Below are 18,694 nucleotides of genomic sequence, written 5' to 3'. Positions count from 1 at the left end.
TAATAATTTTGTAAGATTGAACTGTTATGAGCTAAATAAAACTACACATTAACTCTAAGATACATTGCAAATACACTAAATCTTCCCTGGAGTTTTAGCAAATACTTGCTTTTCCTACGATGCACTTGGAATTAGCAAAGGAATCTACACTAGGCCAGAGGATTTATAAATAGATTTGGCTTCCTCTGCAATACTTTATGGGCAATTATTTCAGAAATGAAGATCCAGAGCCACAAATAAATAAAATAATTGCAGCTGATCAGGCTTTATTTACTGCTATCACATTTCCCTGACTGTTAAGCTTCCCTCCTCTCATTTGCTCCACTAGCCTGAGTCAATGACCAGATGAAGAGTTCTCAGTTAATGCCAGACACTGAGCAGAGAAGGTGCCAAAGGCAGATTCTGTTTCCCCCATTTCCAAATCCTGTCTGGGCATTTCTGGAGCTGGCTTGCTCCCTGAATAAATTCAACATGGAATTGGGAGGCTGGGAAAGGGCACAGCAAGTCAGATGGGTGTACATTTTGCTGTGACTCCCTGCAGAAGTCACTGCCAAAGGTCTGCATCTGGAGTCTTCCCCTTCTGCTGGCAGATGCCTGGCTGTATCAGGGAAGAGTTCACAAGGTCTCCCCTGTCAGCTGCAATCCTGCTCAAACAGGTATCAGTTCAGTTTGGAAGATACTGAGTACAGCTATACATGGCAAAACCAGCTTTCCAGGCAGTTCAAATGAATCAAATCCAAGGAGAGACTGGTCTCTCTCATTTATGTTGGAAAAGACCTCTAAGATCATCAAGTCCAACTGTTAACCTGGCACTGTCAAGTCCTCCACTAAACCACGTCCCTAAGCACCACATCTACATATCTTTTGATGTACCTCACACCATTCAGCTTGCAGTACTTCACATCCCAGACAGGGTAGGAAACTCTGGATTATCAGTTTTCCTTGGGATCAGGCCTGAGAAATCCTACTGACACCAACCTTATTCTCTAAAATAACAGTAGCTCAGTTCAGTTTAACACAGAGGTACAACTCATATCGCCCTCTCCATCACTGTAAGATAAACTGAAGCCTCAGTTTTCCTTTGCAGCTGGACACTTGGTACTGTTGAATGGTTGTGTTACCCCCTGGGGTTCATGAGAATGTTGCTTGTATGAAGAGGCTTATCAGCTTAGGAGAAAAAAAACCATAGTTTCTCCTGCTTTGGAAAGCCATGGAGCTGATAACACAGCAACAACTGAAACACATAGGATGCACCAGGTGGAGATGCCCTAACTATCCACCAAGCGCTTCCTTCAATGAGCTGATCTCAGATGTAGCCACCAGGATGGTATTTTATGGTTTTCAAATTAAACTATTAAAAAAAAAAAAATGTCCTTTACACTGCTAGTCCTGATGACCAGAGATGTTTGCCCCTGATCTGTGAGCCTCCTGTTCTGGAAAGTCACATTCAGCCTTGTGAAGCCTGTATCAGAAAGGTACCCTGGAGAAATGAGGGAGAGGCAGAAACATCCTGGAAGGTGTCTAAGAACTGAAAAAGATCCTACAAAAATAAGTTTCATAGCTTTGAAACCTGATTAATTTACTTTTTTTTTTCTTTTTCCTTTCCCTTTTCCTGGTAGTTTTAGGCAGCTCATTTCTGTGTAAAGAAACGATGCTGCAAACCTCTCCAAGAACCTCATTAACAACAAAGGAAATAGGAAGATTTATGCTAGCTGAGCGTCTGGCTCCCTGTTCACTGTTACCAGAATGAAGACAAATCCTTGCAAGCATCCTTATTCAACATCATTAATGTGTTCAGCAATGCTCAGCAGCATTGCCACTGCAAGGTGTGATGCCTGGGAACATAGCTGCTGAATGCTCTAGCGCTGCTTTTTTCCAGTGGTGTATGAAATGCAAAGAGCAGTGAGAAAATTAGGGTGTTGCTGCCCTTCAAATCAAGCAAAGGGAATGATTAAGACATCATCATTTTCTGTTACTGTTCTAGTGGATGATAATAATTGCTGCTACACAGGAATGTGGCTATAGCTCTGTTGTCATCCATCATCTTGCTGAGGCTGTGTACAGCACAGGGGAACTGGTAAACTTTTGATTTGACCTCATTAGCATTCCCAGAATTACAATGTCATACCAATGATAAAGATTGAGATTATCTGCATCTGAGCAAATGGAGGGGAAAGAAATCACTCCCATGTAAAAAGCCAACAGCACAACCACGATTCTGCCAAATACTTAATGGCTGCTCAAACCTGCCTGGTTTTTTTCATGTGCAGGAATTGTGCCTATATGCATCAAACTTAGGCATGGACCCATCAGTGATGATCTGAGTGAGCATTCAGGGAAAGGGCAAAGAGAGGAAGGGAAGATGGAGTAGATGCCCTCTGAAACTGCCTTCCCTTTGACTTGGCTGTATTATGTGTGCTTCCTCTGACCTCTCCCAGGCAGCCAGTGATCCTCTAGCAACATGGAGAAATTTGTGTGCAATTTGGGAAAAAAAAAAAAAAACAAACCCAAACAGAGACACCTGGCCTTTGCACAAATGCCTTTTGCTGCCTGGAAGTCCACAAGATTTCCTTGTGATTCCCAGGACAAATGAACGTAAGGAGGGTTCCTGCTCAAACTTGGGTTGAAGCAAAGTGGGACCAATGATTTGACCTCTCTGGCAGTCAAGTAAGATCAAGGCAAATCTGTATTTGCCTGAGGTGAATCTATGGCAAAATCTATAGTGAAACTGGGAACTTCTCAGTCTCCAGTCATCAGTGGACCCCTGTGAGCTGTGCTCCCCACTACAGCTGTAAAACAATGCCAACACATATTCCAAACGACTTGTTCTCAGTTACTCTGGTCTTTTATGGACCATCTTAAAGGAAATTAACAGAACTTCCCTACAGTGGGAACAAAAGAAGGAAATGAATTTATTATGCCAGTGGTACCCTTGGCACAGATACTGAGTAGCTTCATTAAACATTTTAAAGCCCTAAGTGTCTTTGCTAAACCCTCTACAGTAAGTACAGAGTCATTTTCCTTATTACAACACAAACATACAGGTCAGGATTCAGAACTCATTTACATCTCCTGTGTATCTGAATAACTTTCCTCATCCCAATGGGATCTGGGCAGGCACAAATCAAGGCTGCATTATCCTAGTCTTGCCCTTTTCCTCTAGACTGTCTTGCAGTATCACTCTCAGATAAACTCAGGTTCACAGAGTCAGCATAGGCACAGCCAAATGACTAACACAACCCTTTAACACAAACAACAATAAATCAACAGATTAAATTATAATTTATCAGACAATGACTATTTAGCTCTTCCCAAGGCTGTTCTGGACCATCTCTCCTGTCTGGCCATAGTCCAGAGGAACAACAACACTAGATAAAGCTTAGCTCTGAGGAATAAGTTTACATGAGAAAGGCATGCTGAAAACATCCTGTATTTATGAAGAGAGATTTTATAGAGATCAGAGAGAATAAAATTCCTGAGAAGACTGTAATGTGTCTGAGGCCCCCCTCAGTATCTCCTCCAATGACCAGTCTAGCAGGGCAAGGTTTCCACAGACCCTGAAGCTCTACATTTGGCAGCAAGCCTTGGGAACCAGGCACATTAACCTTGAGAGATACTGCAGCAAACTTTTAATGGCTTAGAAAACAGCAACAGGCTATTGCACCACAACTTCACTTTACAGCACAGCCTTTTTTTTTTTTTTTTTTTTTTTTTTTTTACTTACTTCATTGGTTTGAACAATGCCTGCCCATAGTTCTGGAACGTCATGATCAGCTTCAGCTGGGTGCCTCCTGATTTCATCGCTGCGGGAGGAAAACAAAAGGGCGTTGAAATGTTGCATGTGGATCTACTTACATCCAGCTTCCTTGAAACAGAATAAGCTATCTTTGGCTCTGTATTAGACGCAGCACTGCAGTATCTGAGCACCAAGCAGGGTAATCCTAACTGGACAAGAGATTATTCAGCAGGTGCAGAGTACAGGGGAGGGCTTTCAGCTGCTAACCAGGGCTAAAACCGGACTGTACCCCCTGATATGTCTTTGTCTTCTTGAGTTGGCCACAATGGGCTCCATAAGCACCCTAACTGAACAGCATGTTAGAACAGACCAATGGACTCCTGTTTTCTCCACCTTCAATTGCTTTTGCAGTTCATTTTTACAAGGAACACACACTGGGAAAAGAGATGGGATGCTTTCGAAGATAACTACAGCTGGGACGTACAGTTCAATGCACAGCAGACATCTCCTTAATTAAAAGTATGAGCAGATACTACAGCAATCTCTGATCTCAGCTGTGATTTTAATTGTTGCTGAGCAGTGGAGATATGTAAATTCATCTCCTCTATGCACAATGGATATGTATCCAAGCCCATCCATTAATTTCAATGGATCCCAAGGTGCTTCATAGAGGAGAGCAGCAGAGCCGTGCAGTGGGGCTCTGGCTCTGCTGGAATGGTGGGAGAGGGCACAGGGAAGCAGCAGGATCTGCAGTCCACACTGCACACTGAGGGTCAGCTTTGCTCCAATATTATCTGGGCTCACTTCCCAGCTCAGGGATAATGCGAATTTAAAACTGACCTTTATTCATACCAATCTGAATAAATTTGGACACTATCATGTTAACATCCAGATTACAGTGTTTCTAAAATCAGAGCTATTTATACACAGATATATAAGAATTGATAAAAATGCATTTTACCTGATGATAAAACCTACTTAAAAAAGATAAACTTTGGCAAACCATCTCAATCAAAACTGCTCTGAGTAAATGAAATTACCTATACCCTGACTCCTTAATTCTGTTCTGTGTTTCGAGGGGCAGGCCATGGCAGTTGTGTCTGTGTGGATGAGTCAGGCCTTTAAAAATGCTTCCTACAAGTGATCAGATTATCATTCCCTTTCTTTACAGTTCTGAAAAAAAACCTCATGTCAACTGGAGAACTCTATAAATGTCAAGTTACCTTGCTCTGTAAATCTTGGCTTCGAGTTGCCCTTGTTCCACCTGTGTAGCTCATACAATTTTTTTTTCTCTAACCAATGCCATTAGCTGCACACACTTTAATTACTCATCTCAGTGCCTTGCTACTGATAGGTCAGCAGCTCATTTTCCAGCACTTGTAACCTATATTTTTGCAACAAAATGCTATGCAAATCTGCTCAGTGTAATTATACTTCTCCTAGAATAAAATCCCTCCTGCCTTTCTGTTTTGCTGACCTCAGCTTTCTCTTGCATTTCCACTTTTTCCCAAAGGAACAAATAAATGATTAGAAATTAAAGGACATTAAATAATTTGCACTGAACAGGTAAAGCAGAAACATGTGGCTTTTACATATTAAACTCCCTCTCTTGTTCAGAACAGGTCAGTTGGTCTGCACTGGAGGGAAGAAGGAGCAGTAAGCCTTTTCATACCTAGTCCAGAGCCTGAAGCCAAAGAGAAACAGCAATTCTCTAGCCAAAACCCTACACATGATGGCCTAGGACCATCACAGCCCAGTTACATGCCCTGGAAACACTCCTGGTTAGTCTGGACAGCAGACAGACAGATGAAACTGTCCTTATCTCATGCCCATTCTAGGCACAGACCATAGCCAGGACCAGTCCCCACCACTTTCCTGCTCAGCTGCTGCCAAAGGCACAGGATTTGCCCAGCTCTTTCAGGCACAACCTGTATTTGCATGGCCAGGAACACCAGCCTCAGAACTGCCTTCTGTCTGTCTGACACAACTCTCCCCAGCCCACCAACCTCGACACAGCTGCGTGCAGACTGCTCACACCAACTAAATGCCAGATGTTTTATCTCGAAAAATTCTGTAATTTATGCTTTTTTTCATTCAATCTTGAGGAGCTCAGGGCTTAGAGGTTGGCTTCCTCTCCTCTGTGAGACATCTATGCCCCAAATACACCAAAGATCCTGTAAGCCCATCAGAGAAAAGGGAAGGATAGAATCTGTTCTGAGGTATGGCTGGGAAGCCAAGCAGTGGTAGGGGTAGAGGGGGAGATCACAACAATGCAGCAAGAATAAAGAATGTTCCAGCATGCCCTCTTCCAAGCACAAAGCTTCAAATACACCAAGAAGACTGGTTTCTCAGCAAATTGAAGCCACTCAACAGACAACGATTTTGTTAGCAGCTGAACTCAACAATGAGTGTGTCATCACCAAGCAGGCAAATGTTCGAAGAAGATTAACAATTCAGAATAATTCTTCCATGAGACACAAAAGCCTGGTTTCCTGTCAGAAGGAATTGAGCTGAACTAAGACAAAAGCATCTCCCTGGTCTTTTTAGATCCATCTTATTGTATTGCCCTAATTGGTTGCAAGAGTAGCCTCAACCAAACACAAGTTTTGCTGGCACACCATCCCTCCGCCCTGCTAGGAAGAAACTTTGGATTGCCTCAAAATAGCAGATGACATTGGTGGGAATGGTGTCCCATTGTGGCTTACAGCAGGGCATGTATCATGGACAGCAACCCATGCAAGAGCTCCATGTTGGCTTCCCCACGCATCATCTGGACTTGTGTATAGATATTCCCACCCTGGCTGCTTGCTCAGTGCCACAGATGCTCTTGGCCAAGCTGGAGGTGCTTCGAAGCCACCTTCCAAATCCAGACTAGTTAGATTCTAATACTGCAATGCCTGCACAGAGGGAAACACCTGCCTTTTCAAACTCAGAAAGAGTCTTGATGCACCTCTAAACTAAGCAGACTTGGGAGTAGTCTAGGGTGCCCAAATCTTGGGGGCAATGCCAGAAAAGAGCAGATCTCATTGGAGATTATTCATTCAGAACTCTACATCAGCTTATTTCCCTTGTCCTAATTTAGCATTACATCTGTGTACTGGCTTCCCTCTCATCTTCTGAATTGTATTCCTTCAGGAAATCCTTTTCCTGCCCAGACTTCAGTTAAACACATTCCTCTGGCCATTACAGCCAAACAGTGGGAGCCCCAGCATCTTCCAGAAGCTTATCTCAAATGTTGCTTGCTCATCTGGAGATGCCCTTGTGCCTTCATCTACTGCCAACAGGAACATCACTGAAGAATTTATAATACTCAGAAGCAGCACATACAATTTTCCAAGAAACTGGAGGGTGCTACACCATCACAATCTGTCACATCTATGATCAGCAAGCTTAGGTATTGTGAAGGTCTTGCAACAAAAGGCTGTATTGACTCCAATGGAACCACCAGTCACACTCTGAATTTTGTTTGGGTTTTCTTTTTTTTAGGTTTCTAAATATACTATAACATCATGGCTCATGAACAGCTCTGTAATGGAATTTATAAACCTGCTAGCTTCCAGCAAGTACCTCAAATTAAGTCTCATACTGGCACAGTGTTAAAAACAAATCCCACTGCCCTCATTACTTTCTATCTTCAGGCAACCCAAAGCCTCTCTTCCCCCCTGCCCCCTGCCACAGACAGAATGGGAAGCAGCATTAACCTTTCCTGTTAACCCAGTAAAAGGGCTTTTGGGTGTGATCATAAATCTTCCTAACTTCAGGAGGTTTTGCAAAAAATTCCCTGAGATATCTTTTTTTTCCTTAATGTCTGTGGGATTAGAGTCCAAAGACTAGTGAAACAGTGGGATTCCTTCTGTTTTCTCTCATAGATTTTGGATCAAGCCTTCAAGAATCCCCACTCCATTTACATCTGTGAGCCTGCTGTCACAGTAACACTCCAAGTCTGCTACTTCCTCACCCTGTCCCCTCCCCAGTACAAGACCTGAACTTTCTTCCTGATCCATAGACACTACTCAATATAAAACATGTCACCTATCATCTCTCAATCATCCTTTTTCAAATGTATGCTACACAGTGTCTGTCTACCATCTGGTACTAACTCCTAGCAGAGACACAACACTGCCCAAAGGGATCTGGAATTTGAATTGCTCTGGTTTTCTAGATCCTCTGTTTTGATGCATGGTAGCCCTCACCCTACTGGCCTGTCTAGACTGTATGGTCTTCTGATGCAGAGTGAGAACCCCAAAATAATCTCTGAACCTGGCTTTTGGTCAAAATCCAAACAGCGTTTAAAAATATATTTATTTATGCAAAGCTGATGCCTGAGAAGTGAGATCTACTGAAAGCCTCAGATGCAGTTAACACCTGAAACAGAGGACATTCAGGTCCATTTTGGATTCCTACTTATACACCAAACTTTAAATCTAACACAAACATGTTGGTTTGCTTTAACAAGTAATACTCTGCCCCAGGCTAGGGAGATGGCCCTGGACAAGCTGTGAGGAACATATTTCAAAACAAATTCAAACCCTCATCATATCTTAATTTGGTTTTGCTCAGTCAGTTCCACTGACCTGTTTTTAAAGGCCTTTCTTGGTTCAGTCAAGACTTCTGGAGGGGAAGAGATCTGTGAAATTATTCAGAGGCTTTGTTGTACATTTTAAGTCCCCTCCTTTCACCTGGATTTGTACATCAAATCAGTTTCTTGACTCTTGGCAGATTCATTGCTTTCTTATACAGTAAATCAATGGTGCTCCATTTCATTAGGCTTTTCACACATTCTCAACAGGACTTTTTTTCCTTCTTTTGGATGAGATTTTTATCCTTTCCTTTAGCATCTGAATTTATGTTCAAGACTTAGCATCTTGTCTTTTTAATTTTTTTCACCCTGACTTGAAGCAGAGTCCACCTTAGCTAATTGCAGCATTTATTCACTGCGTGAGTAATCTTGCCTGCTTGCTTTCTAATTACTGCCTGTACAAACTGAAGGCACTGCAGGTTCAGAAATTAACTCAGTCAGGTAATGTTTCCAAACCTTCCCAACCAGAGAATTTGCAGAATCAAAGAAATAAAACCCAGCTAATCACAGGAATTACAAAAGCCTATTCTGCTCACAGGCAGTCCCTCAGCACAGCTTCTCTGGACAGAGAGTACAAGCAAGATCAAGACCATATTGCCTCTACAAAGTACTGTTCTTAGACTGCTGACAGTGCTGCCACTTGTAAATATGCAAGAAAATAGCTAACTATAGTTATTTATGCATGCAATAAACAGTTATGAAAGGCAAAGGAAATGTGCAATTGCCTGTGCATGTGCTGCTTCTGAAAACTGGGCTTCAGTGCTCAGTGGAAAACAATTCTCTCTAGGCTCCTCTTTCTGGCAAGAGGAAATTTTCAGAGAATTAAATCAAATTGAGAGCTATCCCTTTATGCTGAACAAAATGAATAGGAAGTACATATACTGATGCAAAGCACAGGATACATCCTCAACTTGAAAGCTCTGGGTAACCCCGTCCTTTTCAAGGCCAGCTCTAGGTGTCACTGTGGGAACTGAGTGTGATGCTCCTTTCCCAGCCACGGATTTGTTCCATTTAAACTTTAACATCAAGAAAATGTCACCTTGGTGCTCCCTGCTCTTGGGAATTGCTTCTGTCACCGTTTTCATTTTCAAATAACACTGTGTGTTACAGAGACGTGTGAGCAGTTCTGCTAGATGGCAGGGGATCAATCTGGGCACCACTCTCCTCCATAAATAATGCAAGCTGAGCAGAGAAATTACAATGTGGCTAAGAAAGCTGTTTAGCTGCAGTTTGGATCTAATTACTGTAGGTATCAAGGACTCACACAGCAAATCACCTAATTCTATTAGAGCCAAAGCAAATCTGAGCACTGGGAAGAAACTGGATGAAGCAATATCCCACTTAATCTAATGCATGTAAGGCTGTGTATTTAATTGTCCTACTTGCAAAAAGAAGCCTGAAGATTGGGCATCATGAAGGTTTGCAGTTATTTTATATTTCTAACCTGGCAACTGTGCAGCTGCCTAAAAAAAAAAATGCAAAAAGCAAACCAACAAAAATTGGATATATGAAAAAAAAAAAAAAACAACCCAGACAAATTAGAAGATGTGCAGGAATATGCAAAAAAAAAAAAAACAAAAACACGTGGCAGCCCTCTAAATGTCCTTTGGTCAAATATCTGGCTCTTTATTAATCAGCTTATATGCTTTTGAATCCTGCTGCTGCTCTGCAGTAAAGCTGACAACTGGCAGGTGTTATTTTAAAACCCTCCCAGAATTTACAATGTAAAATGAGAGATGCTTCACTGTGTAACAATAATAATAACAACAACAACAATAATAATAATAAAGTATATTAATGATATGCTCTTTCTGCTTTGCAGCCTGGCAAAGCTCCTGAATTCCCAAAGAGGCAGGCAGTTGATGCTACCAGCAAAATTCAGATCCTGATAATATCTGCATTGGCAAAAGTCTCCTTCTGTTGCTATAGACTGGAGTTCAGACTGGGATTTATGTGTAAGAGTAATTTCCTGTCAGTTCCCCCAGTGACTGATGCCTCTACCAAACATACCTCATGTTGTAGTTTCATTGACTCATTGACAGAAACCATGGCTCTGTGTTTTTGTTAGGGGCACAAGAGGCCCTACCACGCTCTGAAGAGCCTTGTTCAAACATTAACAGTGAGACAATCCCATAGGAAATTGCTAATAACAATCATAAATCTTCTTCTGTGGTCCTGTGGCCCTTTCCCCTCATTGATGTGAAAGCTCTATCAAAATCGTAATGAATGGAAACCTCATGGCACATCCATGTGACACATCAGGTGAAATCACAGCCCCAGGGAAGTAAATGGCAAAACTTCCACTTATGTCACTGGGCTCAGGATTTCACTCCTATTTTTTATGATAACCATTTTGCTGCTAGGTTAATTGAAGCATAGAGAGGTTAAGGAACACGCCCAGAAGGAAAGCGAAGATCAAGCCCAGAAGAGCAAGTGAAGAGTGAGTACTAAACTATTACTTCTTGTTCCTACCTCCTTTTTTCTCCCACCAGTTTCTACATCCCTACATCAACATTAACCATCCCACTACTCTGCAGAAGTGACAGACTTCATGACTTGGATGCTGCTGAGTTTGCTGCAAACACTGCTCAGATCCTGCACAGACACAGCTGAGCTCTAAAGTGAGGAAGCAAACATAGATCGATGCACTTAGCAGCCATGCAGTACAGAACACTGCTACAGCCAATGGTTTTGGCTCCTCATCAATAGCTGAATGAGGAGATGGTTTGGTTAAACATCACCTCTGCACAAAACTGGAGACAGCCTGGGCACTGCTTGGAGCACTGCTATTCTCTGTGAGGGACAAGAAAGATCACAGCCTGCATCTAATCCTCAATGGATGTGCTCAAAGAGCAGTGGAAACATGTTACAAAAATGCTGTCTCGATCCCCATCTGCATGTGGGGATTTCAGAAATCAGTTAGTATTGAGGGAAGAGGTCAGGAAAGGTGAAGGCTATGTCAAAGAGAAAATCACTCAGGCCATCTCCATGCAGTGCCCTCCTTACCCTCCAGCACAGACCAGAAGAGCACAGGCAGAATCTGCTGCTACCTGCAGTGTCACATGTGAGCTAGAGAAGGGAAAGCACATGGCTCAGTTATCAAACCTGATCTCCTTAAAGAATCACTCCAATCCAGACTTTTGGGGACAGAAAGCCCATCATGGGTTAATAAACAAGCCTGTGTTTATCATCTTTCATGAGATAAGTCTTGACTGGATCCCTGAATCCTGGGTGGCTCCTGGGTACCACAGACTGCTTTTTTTCCAAACCCAGCCCTGGCACAGCTCAGAGCGGGGCTGTGTGCTGAGTACAGCCACTGAACAGCTCCATTCATGGCTGTGAAGCCCTCCTGTGGCATCCTGCATTTCACACCTACTCTATCCAGATCAGCAATGTCAGTCCACTCTTAATGACCAAGGATCTCCCTTATTTCTGCTCAGCAGCTGCTGTGATTCACAGGATGGGAAACACAAACCTTAGGGCTGCTCATGCTATTCTTGCCCAGGCCATTTCCTGCTGAGGCCAGGGGAATTTTTGCCTTGCAGGGTTAAAGACCTGCTGACCTCATCCCACAGTGCCAACACACCATCAGCACTTTTACAGAGCTCCTGCTATTTCATCCCTCTGAAATGGACTTAGCAACTTTGTGGTCAGCGCAAATACCTTAATTTTCTGTGTGGCCAATGGAAACCGCTGGCTCTGCTTCAGCTCTCTACCCCTGGAAACCACGGGGAGTACATTTGTTTAGTAACCCAGGGCTTTCATTTGGGGTTGTGCTTCCCCCCCCCTCCCCCCCCGCCCCTATGCAGCTATGCAGCTGAATTCAAGGAGATGCATGTTGTTCTTAAAGAGCCCTGGATGAAAGCCCCAAACTGTGTCACCTTGTTTTAACCGGAGCCAAAGGTTGAGATGGGCACATCCCCGTTTGTGGATTTACAGGCGGAATAAATAGAGACGAACCCTGCTCAGCGGGAGGGTGGCTTGCCTGGAGCTCCCTGCACAATGCCTGGGGAAGCTGCAGCTCCTCCAGCCACACAGCCCCGCGGTGCCGGATGCTCCTGCAGCCATGGCTGCAGGGCTGCGGGTCAGCCGCCTCGCCTTCCTCGGGGAAAGGAGCGCTGCCAGACACAGCCTTTTAAATACCAATCAGCTAATAATACAAATCTAGCTCCTGAAAGATGCTGTCTGCTTTTTGCCATCCTTTACAAAACTGTCCTATTTATTTTAAACAACTGAATAGTGCACTCTCAGCCTGATTGTGACTAGAGGATCTCTGAGACGAAGGGGATTTGCCTTGCTGGCAGACTTTGCAATTACTCAGGTAATACATAGCTGGCAATATCTCTTTACAGGGCAAGGAAGTGCAGATGTTGAGGAGCAATGCTGTAGGGCATACCAGAGAGAAGCCATGCAAAATATTAATATTCAAACAGCAATGAGATCCTGAACAAATGAGCAAATAACCATAAAAAGATGATATATGTCCAAACATACCAACACTGGTTATCTTTTGGGAGACCAGGTCTTGTAGTAAAGCCTCAATTGCAGGATTATGTCTGGAATACAACTCGTACCGATTAATGCCAATGTGGAATTTTAACCAGTTTGGGTAGGAGTCTATGGAGGTTTCTCCAGTTGGCAAAAATTCTTCATTATCTTCATTTTGCCTACCGCCAGAAAAAAAAAAAAGAACACAACAAAAACCCAAAAATGAGGAGAAAGAAATAATGTTACAGTTTGTAACAGGCATCAAGAAACAGGGCTTCAAAATGTGACAACTTGGAAAGGCAAAGCACTACTGAGGTGGGAGAAGTCCCTGAGTTGTCCCTGCACTGGCTGCATGCCATGAGCTTGATCCCACCTGGGGCCAAGGGGGAGTTAGAGATGGATTTTCACCTCCATTTAAAATCATGCCTTATTTAAAGCCCATGAAAGTCAGGAGCAAGACTCAGAGTGACATCACTGAGCATTAGCAGAGGCCCTTATATAGCAGAAGCACAGAGCTGTGAATTTTATATTGTGTTGAGGTTGTATTATGTTGCACACAGCTTTTACAAGCGTGACCCAAACAACAGCATCACCCTGAACCTTTAGGTAACAGAGACCTGGGCCTGGAAACCAAGAGTGCAGCAGTAACTTGACCTGTGGTACAAAAGGCTCCCACTCTCACTTCTGTTGGTTTTGGATTTTTATTTTTTTTTTTTTTTAAAGAGTGAGGAGAAATTGGATCAATCTGAGCTGCTGCTCAAGAATAACTCTGGATGGTTTTGTCTCTTCCCCAGTAGTAGGATACTATTACAGAAAGGAAGTGTTAAAACTAATTTGAACTCTGAAATTTCCCATTAGTTGTGTGAAGTCTGGCTGCAGCCACTGAGGAAATTATGTACAACAAGCAGCTGCATTGTGGACATCAATGATAATTCCACTTTTCACCTACGGAACACACTATCACACATCTTCCATCCAAAGTCCTCTGTGGTTTTAGTCATCTCCAGATGTTCAGATGTTTGTGTCTTGTCTTTTTTTTTTTTTCCTTTTTTCCAGCACTTTTCCAGTTTTTTTCACTTCATAGTCAGTTTTGACTATTAGATGGAAGGGCCCTGGACAATTCATGTGGTGGTGGGGATGAAATCAGAAATATTTATCCTCTCTTTCTAGAGGTTTAGATCATACTGGCTGCTCTGTGGCTTGACAGAGCTTTTGCACGGTACAGTGCAGCTGTTTAAACATTACAGTGGCAGGGTGTTTGGAAGAGGGTGCTGTTGTATCAGACAAGGCTTTTGATTTCTCAGTCATTGAAATTTCTCAGCATTTCTTCCAAGCCAACAGGGCATACAATTCACAGAGGGAACTAACTGCTTTGAAGGCTGGAGAGCAGCACTGGTGCTAGGACCCAGAGAATTAATTGAGGATGAAAAATGTAGCACAGATCCAATCCTGAAGGCAGAAATACCTGCTGGGATGGTTGCCTTTGTGGTACTAGACCTTGCTTTTCAGAAAAGTTAATGTATCACTGCCTGGTCTTATTGCTTATCGCCTACACCTCAGAGGGGGGAGGCTTAGGAGGTGCTGGAGAGAGGTTCACCATGCTCTCACCCTCTTTCTTGTACTGTTTTCTTGGCAGCATCTGCCTCTGGCTGCAGCTGGGGATGGGATATTGGGGCATACGGACCTTTGGCCTCCAGCCTTCTCATGCTCTGTTTTTATTATGTATTTCATGGCATTTACTGGGAGGAACACAAGCGGTCACGCCTGTGTGCCACTTCTCTTTCTCCGGGTGACACCGAATCACTCTTTTTAACCCTCTGCCTACTCCAGACCGGCCATGCCATCAATTCTCCCTAGCGCTCGGCTATAAACAACATTATAAGACAGAAGGCAGCTACCCAGGGAAGTGCCGTGCCACGTTTCCACACCGACCGCCCAGCACCCTTCCAGGCCTCCCCCTTACACTCCCGAGGCACCCCTGCCCGGGCCAAACCTCATGCTTGGTACCGAGCCCCGCTGCCCCGAGCTGAGCCAAACCGTGTCAGTTTCCCCCTCGCCGCGCCCCCGCCCCGGTACTCACCACTCGGTCTGCTCGGCCGCCCGCGGGTTGAACCTGATGTCGCTGTTGACATTGAAGAGGAGGTCGCCGTCGGCGAGCGGGGGCAGGGCAACGCGGTAGAGCGGGTGCTCGAAGAGGGCGGCCAGCGGGGCAGCGGCGGCGGCGGCGGGGGGCGGCGGGCGCGGTGCCCCGGGGGGGATCAGCCGCCGCGTCCGCGACCCCTCCGCCCCCCCGCCGTCCGCACCGGCTCCGCCACCGCCGCCCGCCGCCCGCTCCGCCGCTTCCCGCGACTGCGAGGAGAGATTGGAGCCTGGCTCGGCGCTGAAGTCCTGCAGGATCCGCAGCGTGTGCTTGCTGGGCCAGCGCGGGGCGGCGCGGGGCGGCGCGGCGGCGGGCGGCGGGCAGGAGCAGCCGGGGCGGCCCTCGGTCCCCCGCCGCTCCAGCCGCGGCAGCAGGTCGATCATGATGTGCATGGTGCAGGCGACGAGGAACACCATGAGGATCAGCACCCGGAACTTGCGGACCAGGAGCATTTTCATGGCCGGGGTGGCTAATAAATTACCGGGGGAGGGGGAGGGAGGGGAGGCAGCAGGGTCGGCCGGGAGCGCTTTCGTGGAAAAAGCCCGGGCGGGCGTGGGTCTTCCAGCTCTCCCCCCGGGGTTTTGGCTTTCTCCTTTCGGATCGGGATGCGAGCGATCAAGTCAATAAAGTTATCTCCATAGGCGCCGAGAAATAAACAGGCTAAAAACAATAGGTCCTCATTTCTCAGTAGCATCAAGAACTTAGAAGGGGGAGGGAAAAAAAAATTAAAATAAAAAGGAACACCAGAGCGAGCCTTTAAAATCAATCGGAAAACAATGCCAGCGGCATTGCTATATAGAAAGCCATCTGTTCACGATTTCTCTCTCTTTTTATTACAGAGATCACAACAAAAAGGGAAAACTGGTTCTTGGAAAGAAACCGTCATCAGACACTAGCTGTGATTAAATAAAATAATTAAAAATAAAAGACGCAGAGGAGGAACGGGGAGGGGAGAAGGGAAGAATAATATTAAGAAAACCTGGACGTAAAGGCAGCAGAAGAAAAAACATCATCCATAATATTTGGCTGTGCTGGAAACGCTGACTCCCTTCCTTTGAATCTGCCCAGTGATGCAGCAGAAGCGCTCTCCTGCTCGCTCTCGCTCCCTCTCTTCTCTGAGACTGTTTAAGAACATTGGCTGGAAAATCATTTTCTTAGAGCAGTTCCAGTTTCTTCATCCATCGCGTCCAGTGCTCGGGAGAGATTAATATGTTCAACTGAGCTCGAGTCTGGGTGGCTGCTGTATCCAAGCTGGGCTTTTGCTTTGGCTTGGGTTGGTTTTTTTTGGCTGCAAAACTGTCTGATGGCACAACTGCAACATAAAGGTTAAATATGGCACAGAAGAAGGGGGGGGGGGGGGGGGGGGGGGAAGGGAGGGGAGGAAGGATTAGAGGAAAGAAACTAATATAAATCAGTAGAGGTTCTTTTCAGCAAAGAGGTCCCGGCTTTGATCTCTGCTGGATCTTACAGATCTGCCTTTTTTAGAGAGAGAGAGAGAGAAAGGAAAAGAAAAGGGGGGAGAGGAGAGAAGAGGGGGGAGAGATCTTTGGCAGGTGCAGAGTGAAAACCTCTTTCAGCTACACTGAATTCTGGAGACTGGTTGGACTAGTAGCTCTGCAGCTCCAGCTTTCAGTGGGTGTGTTAAATATTATGAGCGAGCCATGATTCCTGCCTTCCTCACGTCATAGTTAGGAGATTGGCTAAATAAACGCTACAGTGATAGTAACAGGAAAACCTCAACCAAAAGCTGCCTTTTTTTTTTTTTTCCCCTTTTTTTTACTTCCCCTCCTCCCTCCTTCCCAACCCTCTTTTCATTCTACTGCAGCTCCAACTGGGGCAAGGAGAGGGCGTCTGTTTCACAAAGGTTTCAAAATTAAATAAATAAATAAATAAATAAATAAATAAATAAATAAAAACATTAAAGTGGTAGCAGAGAGAGGAATCTGCGCTAACAGCACAGCAAAGTATGAGCATGGTCGGTGTGCCAAGGCTGGGAGCAACGATTCTGCTCTGTCATTGTCTGGGCTGAGAGCTGCCGGCCACAATCTCCCCCTCCCACCCAGCTCCTCTCCAGAGCAAGGTCAACACGGAGAGCCGTGTGCTCCGCTTCCTCCGGAGGAACAGCTTTATTTTAATCCGAGATCCTGCGGGCTGTGATAATCCGGGAGCGTGCTGCGGCGTAATCCGGCTGCTCTCCGGCTGCTTTTAGCTGCGCAGTCAGCTCCCTGGCTGGGTGGCCTAATGCTTATGGAGCTGGTTCGTGGTCCTGAGGTCAGCGCAGCCTCCGGAGCCCAGCGAGTGCCGTTGATGGTTGTCTGAGGTTGAAGGGAGTCTGGGGGATGAGGCAAGCTACTCCAACGATCTCCTGGTGATCAGGCAGAGATGCTCTGGGCTGCTGATTTTGTCTTTTGAGCAGGAGGTCCGCTGGATCGTTTGCAGGGCTCAGGGCTCACTTTGATCAGGAGCTTTCTCTTGCTAATGTGGATGGAAAATACCTGGCATCAACATTTGCCCCTTGTTCACATGAAACAAGGGATTAGTAGTGTAACTTCCCTGAGGCTGCATTCAGAGGCAACTTCACCTACACATCTCCTGCTTGCTCCTTTACTCCCAGGGCAGGGACACCAAACCTACCTCAGTATGCTAACCACAGGTTGATGGTGTCTTTGGGACTACAACTCATGTTTTAAACTATAAATCCTCTCAGTGTTCAGTCTAACAGTATCTGGGTCTTCAGAGGTGATCAAGAATCCTGCAGACTGAACAACACTCACAGAGTGGGGCTGCAGTAGGAATGAGAAAGGTAAAGTGCTTCTTCTGCCTACCCTCCACCACCTTTCCACAAGTAATCTCAATGGTGATCATGCTGGCCCATTTTACCCTGGATTAAGCAACATTAAAATACTTCTTCCTTCAAAAGTAATTTTCCCCTGCCCCAGGCTCCCTCCAGCGTTTTTCCCTCACTGGATACTGAAGCACATCCATGTACTGTTACACTGTCACCATGTTTGGCACAAGGGCAGTCGCTGCTTTTCCAATGCAAAAAAAAAAAAAAAAAAAAAAAAAGAAAGAAGCTGACAGGGTCATGATCTTATGAATTGCTCTGTACCTATAGGGAGGAACAAGACTTTCTTTCTTAGAGCAACCTCTTAATACCAGGGTTCAGTAGCTGTAGATGCTGTAGATGCAGCACTTTAATTCCCACAGAAGCCATAATGTCACCCCTAGATCCTCATAGTGCGTGTATGATTAATCATGGCAAAGCACTTTACTATGGAGCCAGAAGCAAGGCTTTCCATCTTTTCCTATTTTTTCACCAAGATCAATCAGCTTAGTCAAAGAGCTGACTGTGAGGACATGAGCAGTGATATCTTGTGTGTCATTGCCTCCCACAAATAGCAAGTCTGCAGGGTTCTGCTCGGGAAATTGAGTTCAGTTCATAAAGTAACTACCTCTCTATCTAGTGAGCTAATGCACAGTTTATTACAACCTAGTTCAGCAATTTGACACTTTTAAGTCCATCAGGAAGAGTCTTGCAGGTTTGGTTCACCTATGGAACCCATCACTGCTGGAAGAGGATATGATATGTGATGAGGTTGCAGCATGAATGCCACGTGGGAGGATATCTGTTGGGGTTAGGGTTTTTTGCCTGCCTGTGTCTGTAGCCTTTCTACTGTTGAGTTTGTAGTGCTTTTAGGGAAGTCACATGAGCTGGATAATCAAGATAAAAGGAGACAGGTGGAAGCTAGGG

General features: G+C 45.0%; 1 protein-coding gene across 1 annotated transcript in view; it reads right to left on the bottom strand.

The window, feature by feature from the left end:
• The window catches only part of FAM20C (FAM20C golgi associated secretory pathway kinase), a 64,786-nt gene extending 49,385 nt beyond the window's left edge, over positions 1 to 15,401 (bottom strand). Inside the window, 3 exon segments of the mRNA XM_054391110.1 lie at positions 3,725 to 3,803; positions 12,810 to 12,971; positions 14,861 to 15,401. Of these exon segments, the coding sequence (XP_054247085.1) occupies positions 3,725 to 3,803; positions 12,810 to 12,971; positions 14,861 to 15,401 (782 nt within the window).
• Between the last annotated feature and the right edge of the window lie 3,293 nt (positions 15,402 to 18,694).

Source organism: Indicator indicator, chromosome 22, assembly GCF_027791375.1.
Source record: "Indicator indicator isolate 239-I01 chromosome 22, UM_Iind_1.1, whole genome shotgun sequence".
NCBI lineage: Eukaryota > Metazoa > Chordata > Aves > Piciformes > Indicatoridae > Indicator > Indicator indicator.
The sequence above is the reverse complement of the archived record's forward strand: the minus strand, read 5'-3'. Positions and strand labels throughout refer to the sequence as shown.